General features: G+C 39.4%; 1 protein-coding gene across 1 annotated transcript in view; it reads left to right on the forward strand.

The window, feature by feature from the left end:
• Positions 1 to 9,347, forward strand: part of GLDC (glycine decarboxylase) — a 59,517-nt gene extending 50,170 nt beyond the window's left edge. Inside the window, exons 16-24 of the mRNA XM_018564059.1 lie at positions 1 to 114; positions 595 to 744; positions 883 to 995; positions 1,656 to 1,794; positions 1,963 to 2,074; positions 2,767 to 2,862; positions 3,275 to 3,447; positions 5,161 to 5,241; positions 9,109 to 9,347. Of these exons, the coding sequence (XP_018419561.1) occupies positions 1 to 114; positions 595 to 744; positions 883 to 995; positions 1,656 to 1,794; positions 1,963 to 2,074; positions 2,767 to 2,862; positions 3,275 to 3,447; positions 5,161 to 5,241; positions 9,109 to 9,252 (1,122 nt within the window). The 3' untranslated portion in view covers positions 9,253 to 9,347. The remainder of the gene's footprint in view (positions 115 to 594; positions 745 to 882; positions 996 to 1,655; positions 1,795 to 1,962; positions 2,075 to 2,766; positions 2,863 to 3,274; positions 3,448 to 5,160; positions 5,242 to 9,108) is intronic.
• Positions 9,348 to 12,045: the final 2,698 nt, after the last annotated feature.

Consider the following 12,045-nt stretch of genomic DNA (forward strand, 5'->3'; position numbering starts at 1 on the left):
CCAAAGTCTGCACATGGAACCAACCCGGCAAGTGCTCAGATGGCAGGAATGAAAATTCAGCCTGTAGAAGTAGATAAAGATGGAAGCATTGATATAGCACATCTGAGAGCCATGGTAGGTAACATAGTGCACATAGGAAGCTTTTGTATGAGTAATAAAGCTCTGTGCTATAATGAGTGACATTAGCCATTTACAGCATCCAAACAACTTGGTTACTTGGAAAAAAAATATTAAAAATAAACCCTAGACCACCTGGCACCAAGTATAAAGTCCTTTGTTGTGAAGGATCTTAACCTCATGTATAGTTCCAGAAAAAAAATAACGCTCCCCCCCCCCCCCCCCCCTCTCTCTTCCAAGCCTTTCAGGACACAGCGTCCTCTTGTTGCAGGGTTCTTGCCGTTTTTATAAAACCCTTTATGCAGGCATTTACTTTCTTTATAAAAGATAACCCCAGCAGTGCTATAATGAGATCTGATTAGGCAAGCTTCCTAGGAGCACACAACACCCTTTCATAGATGAAATGAGTGTTTTACTGTATATATACACTTTGCCTTTTGTATGAGCTTACACCTAGCACTTGCTTTGTCTTTTTAGGTAGACAAACACCAAGACAATTTGGCTGCTATAATGATCACGTATCCGTCGACTAATGGTGTTTTTGAAGAGGGCATTAGGGATGTATGTGACCTAATTCATAAACACGGAGGCCAGGTTTATTTGGATGGAGCAAATATGAATGCCCAGGTAAGGTTATATGCTCATTGTTCAGAGATGGATCATTATATATTGCCAAATAGATTGTTTTAATTGTCAAATTGCAAATCTATTTCTGTTTACTTAAGCAGTGTTAACGCCTTTTTTTCTTTTTGCAAACATACCCAGGTTGGACTGTGCCGCCCTGGTGACTATGGCTCCGATGTTTCCCATTTAAACCTTCATAAGACATTTTGTATACCCCATGGTGGAGGAGGCCCTGGAATGGGACCAATTGGAGTGTGAGTGACATGGCTATCTAAATATTTTCCATGTATCGCATATTAAAAGAGAAAATGCCCTGCATGATGTCTTCTCTATACATGTAGTTTTTATGTGCATTTTAGACCCCATTCAGACTGAGCTACATTCACACAGCACTGATTTGAGCGACTTTGAGAGACATTGAGCTACAGTGCACATATTCTAGCGCTACATTTGGCATGGACTCTGTAGCTGCTACATTGGGCTACATCCAATCAAAAGCGGTCTTGATGTGACATAATACCTTTTCCTGTTTCCTGCTTATATTTCTGTGCAAAAGTGACACTTCTGTAGCGCGACAGTTACGCAAAAAAGCTGGTAATGTGCGACATTGAGCTACACCATTGAAGTCTTTTGGGGCCAAATCGCACGAAATCTGGCGAAAAATAGGTCATGTTCAAGCGACAAGCTCAAGCTACAGGCGACAATGAGATGTGAACAGCTCCATTAAAATGCATTGGACAAGCTACATTGAGCTGATGTTTGAGCGATTTTTGAGCTGAAATCGCGCTACAAATCACTGTGTGAATGGGGTCTTAGAGTGAGCTTAACAACCCAAAGGAAAAAAGACAAACGTTAAACACAAATGTACCTCTTTCCAATCTAAAAGTTTAATTAAATATGATGTGTGTTTTTAGGAAGAAGCATCTTGCACCTTACCTTCCAAATCACCCAGTCATTGCGCTTCAAAATAACGATGTCCGCTCGTTGGGTACAATCAGTGCAGCCCCATGGGGTTCAAGTGCTATCTTGCCTATTTCTTGGGCTTACATAAAGGTAATATTCTCAGCCGATTTACTCCTCATGTGTAAATACTAACTATTTCATATTTTACTGCAATTTGTTAGTACTCGAAGGAACACCTTCCTTTTAATAATAGCGTGTGTGTCCTTTTTATGCCCTTTTTAGATGTTTTAAATGTTTTTCTTAACTCTACACCAACAGATGATGGGTGCTAAGGGACTCAAACATGCTACAGAGATCGCTATTCTGAATGCAAATTACATGGCGAAACGGTTGGAAAAGCACTACAAAGTGCTGTTCCGAGGATCTAGAGGCAAGTTTATGACTTCATGAGACTTTTCTAAGTTCTAAACATTCAATTTTGACACGTGTCACCTGGTCTATTGGTGAAGGTTTTGATACACAGTAGTTGGTAAACACTGGACAAATTCCCTTTTCTACATTCATACGAGAAGCTGAGCTCCAGGCAGATATAAAATGCACACATTTTGCAGCACTGTATTCCTTAACAAATCTTTAAATGCACCTAGTCTAAGTACGTTCTTTTGACTTGGTATCCACATCTTGCAATCTCATATACAACAATACTCGCACTGGAAGAGAGAGGGCAGGACTGGGAGCCCATCTGGTGTGATGCATGTAAATGTGATGACTAGGCACATGCTTAGGGTAGGGGACAGCAGAGAACAAAGGAATGAATGTCTCAGTCTGTTGCGGCTCTTACATTGTCTTACCAGGAGGCTGGGAGGGGAAAGGGGACACCACTGTATATCTTAACTAATTGGTGTCATCCACTTAGATGTGTTGTGTAAATATCAGTAATTGATAGAAATAAATCATTGACGGGTAAAACGACTCCTTTAATTGCATTTCCTACATATAACGTTCAGCTTTAACCAGTTGACATCCGCGGTGTTAAACCCCCTTCCCATCCAGGCCATTTTTCAGTATTCAGCGCTGCGGTACTTTGACTGACATTTATTCCGTATTTTTTTGTTGTTGCAGGTTGTGTGGCTCATGAATTCATCCTTGATGTAAGACCCTTCAAGAAATCTGCAAACATTGAAGCTGTTGATATTGCCAAAAGACTGCAAGACTATGGTAAGGAAAAAAAATCTTTCCTCCCTGTGATATCCCTGACTGTGACACTGTTGTTAGTGGAGTTTATGCAACCTTTTATGTATTGGGCAGCACTGAGAATTGTCCTGTAATTGTTGCCACCAAAAGAGGTAACAAAAATGTAAGCCGTATATTGTCTAAGAATGAATGACAAAATGGTATTAAAAACTAAAACTTAAATCCTTCTCTATAGTGAAGTGGTTCCAGGGCTTGCAGGGGTGGGGTTTAGGCATTCCACTTTTGTTATAAGCTGTGGTGCTGACATAATACAGTATAGCGAGAGGTATGTGATCATGTTAGCTGGCAAGTACTAGCACTCAAGTTCAGATTTTGCTTTCACTGTGACGGTGCATTGTTGCATGCCATCAGATGTTAAGTTATCTCAATGTTCCAGGTTTCCATGCTCCTACAATGTCTTGGCCAGTGGCCGGCACGCTTATGATTGAACCAACAGAGTCTGAAGACAAAGCTGAGTTGGACCGTTTTTGTGATGCCATGATCAATATTAGACAGGAAATCGTTGATGTTGAGGAAGGAAGAATGGACTCCAGGATAAATCCCCTAAAGGTAAATCAGAAACTGGTACATGGAAAGTTTGAGAAATGAAACCCTACATTTTTACTTTACATTTCCTCTGCCTCTAGATGCTTCGTGATGCATATTGCTAGTAGAACTGCAGGCTTTAGAAAAACAACTCTTGCAGTGGGACTACCCAAGCACTGCAATGGTAAACTGCTCATTTTTTTTCTAGGGGCAAGATAAAGAAGACATGCCTCCCTGGTCCTTGATGATGCAGATGAATGGACTGCATTCGTTATTTTTTTTATGTGATGACTTTAGTGGGGCTTAGACCTCTGTAGCCTGGGGAAAAAGGGGCTGCAGGAATTGGTCTAGCGCCAAGGATCGGGTGAGCACATATTCTTTGTTTGCTCCCCTAAAGAAAAATGAGCAGTTAACCCCTGCAGTGCAGGTGAAGCCCTGCTGTAAGGGTTCATTTTTTTTTAAAACCTGAAGTTCTTTTTAAGCGTATACTTTATACCTACACATTGAAAATGGATGGCACCAGTACATTTATTTGCACCATCAAAAGAGCAGAAAGCGCTCAAGTCAACATGAATCAAACTTTATTGTAAAATTCCACAATGCTATATAGAATCGATTTTGCAGGAGGTTAGGATGAAGGTAGACTTATTAGTGACTACACTACATTTCTGCATTAAAGATGCCCACACTAACTACTAGGCAAAGCTATGCAAAGCTGTTAACGGGGTCTTGGTTCTCCACCCTTTCCTTAGTAAGGATTACTGGAAAATGGGCTTTGAAATCACCATTGACCCAGCATGTGCAGCTGATCAGGATGGTCCTTTGGACATGGTTTGTGTCTTTTTGTTGCAGGAACATACTTTGGTATCTGGTTGTTCATAGATGTATCCTCATGCAGTTCTTTTTAAGTGCTCTTCTATAAAGCAGTTTTACAATACAGTTTGCTATGCACTATACCATATTCTTTTTTTTGTTTTGTTTTTTGTTATGCCTATTGCATAACAATGTGGATGAGCACTCATTGCTCTTCTGTCCCCTTAGTAGATTTTCCAAACAGAAGCAAAGTGCTCATGCTACTGTAAATAAATAATACCTCGTAGCTAAATTGTAGCTATAACCGCAAACGCTGAAAAACCGAACTCAAATGTATACATGGGGTACAAAGCGTTCTTCTGGCAACGAAATGCTGACAGTACTACAATGAATGTATCCCTATCGCTGCTACAATGATGGCACATTATGATATTCAAATTTGCCACTACACTGCGCAATAAAATCTCTGCATACTTTAATAGTGGAAAACCTACCGTTTCTCCAGATAACATGCATCAACAGATGTAATGATGAGCCCCAGTCTTCAGTAGGTTGCATCTGTACACAATTACCTTTGGTCCTCCAGTGATCCGATCTCTACTGGTGGCCTGTATGGTATGCGAATTCCTACCTGTCAGATAAACTATTCTAATGAAGGATGGGGGCCTGTTGTGTAGTGTTGGAAATACCCTAGTATGCCATACCTATGAACTTGATTGCCTTCTAGGTTATATGGTGGCAACTATGAGTTTAGATTTCTGGTGTGAGGAAATGCAGCTAGTGTTTGATCTGTTTTATATAATATAATGGGAAACCTTATGCTAATTGAATCGCTTTAATGTTTCAGAATATATTTTTTGTTTTTCTTATACGTTATGCTGTACTAAGTGAATGAAGAAAATTGTGTATTTATCTTTTGTGCAGATGGCACCACACACTTTGACAAGCATTGCATCTTCCAGCTGGGATCGACCATACACAAGAGAAGTGGCTGCGTTTCCCCTGGTAAATCTCCAAAGTTCAGTGCTCATGTAATTGAACAGGTCACCAGCATGTAGTTCTTATATGGGACTCTTGAGAGCTATTCCTTTTACTTTCTATGGAAACCAGGCTTCAGTTGACCAAATTAGAACCACATTGCCAAAATGTGTAAAGGGTGTACATGAGAACTTGTATTATGTCCGTTTCTTTTCATCTACAGTCTGCCAAATGGTTTGGCCTACTTTCCTAAATTTACACTTCCACCAAATCTGTTCACTGAAAAACTGACAAAGAATTGGTAAAAACAATTCACTGTTTTTACAGCTTTATAAATACATTCAAAAGCTATTGAGTGTCCATCAGAAAAAGACAGATTAAAATGTTGCTTGGCTTTGCAACTTCTCTTTTAAATGGGTCCTATGTGATCAAACCAGCGTTAACAAAGATGCTAAAAGTAACAGACAAAAACAATCCTAGCTGGGAATGCTAACTTTCCCAGACCCCTTAAGAGAATAAGTTGGGAAACCTGTGTACACTCAGACATGCACTTTTTAGGAAGGTTTGAAGGTGCAAATATTTGTATGAGCCTGCAGTAGGCCATTGGCATTAACTTGTGCCTAGATGCAGGCATGATCTGACCTCTGAATGTTTGTTTGTTTCCTTTTAAAGTAGTGGCTGTTTTATTAACAAGGATGTCATGGTGTGGGGGTCATATGTTGACAAGGTGAGGGACAGTTGTAAAAGAATGGTTAGATACCCTTACGCCAGCCTTACCTCAGGAGATATGTTTTGTTGATTATTTACCAGGAAATATGGGTTTTGCTTCCCATCTGGCTGGAAATTACAGGAACCTTGGCTCTACTGAAAACCTTAAAATAGCTCTAAACCCAATCAAATTTTTATGTAAGCTTTAAATATGTTTAATTTCAAAGGTTGGTTTCAATTTTTTAAGCTTTTATTAAAAATGTCTGTTCTTGCCATAAAGGCTTTGTGTATGTGTTTTGTAGTGACAACAATCCCCCAACTGTGCTAGTGAAGACCAAAGATGACCATGCCAGCAAACACATTATACAGGCACTGCAATCCAAAAAGAATGAGGAGAGCTAAAATTATTTAATTTGGGGGGAGGAGAGGGACTGGCAATGGGTTGATACACAGGGCTTTAACATTGTCCAGTTGGGCTTTTAGATCTACTTTTTAACTGAACATCTGAATTAGAATCATTATCAAATACAGTATTGTGCAAAGGTTTTAGGCAGGTGTGAAATAATGCTGTAAAATAAGAATGATTTCAGAAATGTGTTACTAGTTTGTTTTTATTAATGAACAAAATGGAAAGTAAATTAACAAAAGAGAAATCCAAACAAAATCAACATTTGCTGTGACCACCATTTGCCTTCTAAACAGCTTCAATTCTTCTAGATTCACTTGCACACAGGTTTTCAAAGAACTCGGCAGGTTGGTTGCTCCAAACATCTTTGAAGAACTAAGCACAGATCTTCTGTGGATGTAGGCTGCCTCAAATCCTTCTTTCTCTTCATGTAATCCCAGACAGACACGTTATTGAGATCAGGGCTCTGTGGGAGCCAAACCACAACTTCCAGGACTCCTTGTTCTTTACGCTAAAGATCCTTGTTCTGCTTCAGAATACATTTGGGGCCAATCACACGCCTCCCTGATGGTATGGCATGATGGATAACTATCTGCTTGTATTTCTCAGCATTGAGGACACCATTGAGCCTGACAATCTCCAACTCCATTGGCAGAAATGCAGCCCCAGACTTGCAAGGAACCTCCACCATGCTTTACTGTTGCTGCAAACATTTATTATACCTCTCTCTGGCCCTTCAGTGAACGAACTGCTTTGGCCTGCTACAGCCAAATATTTCACATTTTGACTCCATCAGTCCAGAGCACCTGCTGCCATTTTTCTGCGGCTTTGCGGCCAAAAAGACTTACCTCCAGCATGGAAACAAGGCTAAGTGACTCAACTATGCATTTCCAGATCCTATGTTTTCATGCTGAAAAATGGCAGCAGGTGGTCTGGACTGATGAGTCAAAATTTTAATTTTAGTCTGTAGCAGGAGGCAGTTTGTTTGCTGAAGGGCTGGAGAGTGGTATAATAATGAGTGTCCTTAATGGGAATATGGTTTGTGCGATGAATTCTTTATTTCTTTGATTTTGGATGAGCAGAGCTCTTTACACTATCAGAAAGATTCGGGTCTGATCAGTACTGGTTCATTGGACCCATAAGGGCAGGATATCCCCTCCTGGACATAAACAGGGAAAAGGTTTTCCATGACCATCTCTTTGAGAGGTCCATTCAGAAGGGGAGAAGCAGCTATCTTTATGCAGGGGTGAAGACTCTTCCTGAATATTTTTCACATGTGCAGAAGAATCGTAAATCCACCCAGTAGATCGTGCATCTACCCAAGTCCAGCACTTTTTTGGATTTACTATAGAGACCCTGTTGCCGTTAACTAGTTGGACATTTGTATGATTGCACTGTTGATCTGTTTACGCAATTCACATTTTCTTTGTGTGGACAGTTGATGATTATTTAGAGATTGTCTACGTGTTATACTCTGGTGTTTTCTATTCATCTAATTCACTTTGGTGTGTAACAGTCTGTTGTGGTTTATATATTTGTCATTTTATCAATAGCTCAACACTTAGGTTGTTCCAAACCAACTTGGAGATCTACAATGAATAAACAATCTGCCGCATCCCTTCAAAAACAGTGTACCTTGAAGAATTGATGCTGTTTTGAAGGCAAAGGGCGGTCACAGCAAATATTGATTTGATTTGGATTTCCCTTCTGTTCATTTACTTTCCATTTTAATAATTGATTGAAAAACAAACAAACTTTTCACGTTATAAACAATATGAAATAAAAATATGATATCAAAAATCATATTCTACAATTTCAGAACTAAAAGTGTTAAAGAGGAAAAAATAGCTTCCGTTCTTGCTTAAACCTCAAATGTGTTTTAATTACAAAGTTACAAGTGATTACAAGATTAATAGTAGATTTATAAATAAGTTCTTGTAAGAGTTTAAAGTGTTAGTTTCTGTCCCTCGTGTCTGTATGTCTGTGTGTTGAATGCCAGCGTGTGTGAGTCCTTTGTGCTCAAGTCGGACCCCCGCCTCTTGGGGCATCTAGCCTTAACTGTAATCTGAAACTTGGGCTACTATTAGGATTGAATGGGGATGGAGATAGAGGAGCCCACCGTATTCTTGTGTTGAATACTAACTATAATGCATTCAAATAAACCATATTATGTTACAAATATCAGTATTTATACATAATTCAGTGTTCTTTCTACTGAATTAACCTAATCAAGAAATATAACAGTAAAGAGATATAATACGTACTTTGTAAACACTTCATACACTTTGATTTTAGAATATCTCGCAGCCTTTCTTGGTAAATCAGGAATGTGGGCGGTTCTAACCATTTCTGCCATCATGATTGATCAGTAACACATGTATAGCAAATACAACCTAAACCACAGACTCTAATCTGATTGCGTATATTCCCATATGGAACAAATGTATATATAGAAAATCAATCATCACTTACGTTCATCACATGCATACATAATCCCTAATGAATAATATCCTTTTAACAGAAATCATTCTTACTTTACAGCATTTTTTAGCACCTGCCTAAAACTTTTTTGTACAGTACTGTCAGAAATCCCTAGATGCAAACAGTGTCACCATATGGGTCATTTTAAAGAAATAAAAGTAGCCTATAGCAACTTCAAGCTACATTTTTTTTTTCTGCCAAATTAAATGCTGAAAATTGTCATTTTTATTGCAGTGTAATTAGATTTAAAGACTTTTTTTAAAATGAAAAGTAACTAATTTTTTTTTTCTTCTCCCCAGCCATTTGTCAAGCCAGAGAGCAAATTCTGGCCCACAATAGCTCGCATTGACGACATCTATGGTGATCAACATTTGGTCTGCACTTGTCCTCCTATGGAGATGTATGAATCTCCATTCACAGAACAGAAGAGGGCTTCTTCATAGTGTTACAGACTCTTCTATGTTGTGTCCCAACTACCAATACATCTGTATAGCCAGTCAGCTATACTGAGTGCAACAAACGGTCTTCCAAAATTAAAGGAAACTTGTTTTAAAGAAATAATGGGGTTTGCTGAAAATGCTAGTGCCCTGGCTATCATGCTGAGACTCTGACTTCCATGATTTTTGATCAATTACCTGGAGCAAGAAGGCAGGCTTTCTACATACCTATTCTGTGACTGAGTACTGAAGCCACTGACAACCAGTCAACTAGCATTTTCAGAAGGACTTCAGCAATGGCAGTCCCATGTATGTGTCCTAACTGGTTTCTTTTAAGAACCATAAATGTATATATTTATTTTTTAATATTGTCAGTCTGCATTTCAATGGATTGTAACTGAAGACATTTTGTGAACTCAATGACTGTTAATAATAATCACTCCGGTGCAGAAATAGTGAAAGTATACTGAGTGAGACGACAGGGGAATTGTGTAGTTCCTCTTCCGATTATAAACTTGTAACTGAATGTTTTATGACGGGAAGTAGATGTATTTGGCAACTGCTGTTTTCTGTACTGAAAAGAAGTGCAAATGATCTGACAATTGGCATTATCATTGTAAATATTCAAGTCTTTTTCTTTTAAACCTTTTGTGTGTTGTTTCAGTCCAGGCAGAAGTAAATATTGAACAGTTTAGATCAGTGGACTTCCAGATGGTGTAAATACATTTCTTACTGATGTACCCGTTTCTGTATTTTTTTTTTTTTTAGTGGTAAAAAGGATTTCCCCCATATAAAATGTTTCATACATTTTGACTGCAAATATTATTTCTTTTAAACTTAACATTTTTGGGGGGTCATATTAACTGCTTGAAGACTGCGGTGTTTAGATCCCCTTCCCATCCAGGCCATTTTTCAGTGTTCAGCGCTGCGGTACTTTGACTGACATTTATTCCGTCATGCAGCGCTGTACTGAAATGAATTTTATACCCTTTTTGGGGACAGATAGAGCTTTCTTTTGGTGGTATTTATTCACCACTACGGGTTTTATTTTTTACTATATTCAGGAGAAATAACTGAAAATTTAAAAAAAAAGTTTTTTTTTACATATGTTTATAAAACAACTAATACCCACTTTTTTGGTAAAATATAAAAGATGGGGTCACGTTGGGTAAATAGACACCAAACATGTGAAGCGTAAAAATTGTGCGCACTCGCAAAAAAGTAGCATACCCAAAATTTGCCATAGGCGACGCTTTAAAAGCTTTTACAGCTCATCAGTTTAGTGTTTATCAGTGATTGATGGCCCTAGAACTATTGCTCTCATTCCGACGTTCGCGGCGATATGTAACATGTGCGGCGTAATGGGTGCAATCGTCGTTTTCGCAGGTATGCGCACCTGACGCATGTTTACATGCGTGTATGTAGGGGTGGGGACTTTTAAAAAAAAAAATTTGTTTTATTCTTTTTTTGTGTAACTTTAAAAAAATGGGGGGGGACTTTAAATTTTTGTACTATTTTTTTTTTTTTCCCACTTAGCAATAAAGTTATCACGGAGGGGGCTGAGAAACCCCCTTATGTGATAGCAAAAGAGGTGACAGGTCCTCTTTATGGAGACATCAGGGGGTTCCAAGACCCCTAATGTCACCTAGGTCCCCCCGGAAGAAGCTGATGAAGCAGAATTAACAGGCATCGCTGCCTCTTCAAATAGCGGGGATTTCCCGCTACACGCACAGTTACATCCAAGAAGCTCCCGGCAGGCCGTGTATACACAGCGGCTGGCTGGGAGGTAGTTAAATGTCACATATTACAAAATTAGTTTTGGAATCCGACCAAGTCCTGGGTGTGCACTGCCTACAGTTTTGGGTTGCTGACTTCACATTATTTAATCTGTAGGATTTCTTTCTTGGTTTCACAGTGCCAGCATAGAATGTAGTAAGCTGTGGTCTGTAAACCTTTTAACTCAATGAAGAGCTAACTTGTGAAAAATTTAAATATTGGTGCTCTTGGCACAGGGGTAGGGGAGGAGGATTAATAAAGCAAAGGGCTGTTTTACTTTAGCTGCCTTGCAATACATTATACAAATGCAATGTTAAAGCCCAACTCCTGGATTTCTGACTTATCCACTATTGTACTTCTGTCCATCCACAAATTCATCCCATTTTAAACTTTAACAGCAGGAAAGGGGAATCCAATATATTAGTATCTGTGAAGTCCTTGTACAGCTGCTGCATCCTAAGCGTGCTGGAAGGAGGAATTTTTGCCACGGCATTGGTCATTTCCTGAATTCTGGGAATACATTTTCCATGATTCATAGCCACTGCTTCCTGTCCTCAGGCAGAGCAGGAACAGGGAGCTGGAACGTTGCATGTGGGCTAAACTTATCGTGTTTGTAATCCACCCACAACACTCTGCACATGATAGCGCAGATAACAAGCGAAAATATTTACTGTGATTTTGAGAGGGTATTGCAGTGTTCCTCACATACATGGTTGTGCAGAAGGCACAGAGGAATGGGGTACATTGTTGGCAATGCACAAACAGGGTTATTCACAAAAGGGTGAAGATATTGGAGAAGTGAACAATCTAGGACAACATAGCTCAGCCTCCCTCTCCTCCCCCCAACCCCCTGGTACAAGTACTTTCCCCTCAGGTACTTGCGGATACCAAGTACTGAAATGTTTGTTTAAAGTCCGCCGTCCCCATGCAGTCACACAAACACGTGTCGGGTGTGCCCATGTACGAAAACTTATATTTACGCGTATCTCTAAACTGATTACCTGTAGGGGCTTTTAAAGCGTC

This window comes from Nanorana parkeri, unplaced genomic scaffold (assembly GCF_000935625.1).
Source record: "Nanorana parkeri isolate BGI_ZX_2015 unplaced genomic scaffold, ASM93562v1 scaffold718, whole genome shotgun sequence".
In the NCBI taxonomy this organism is placed as follows: Eukaryota; Metazoa; Chordata; class Amphibia; order Anura; family Dicroglossidae; genus Nanorana; species Nanorana parkeri.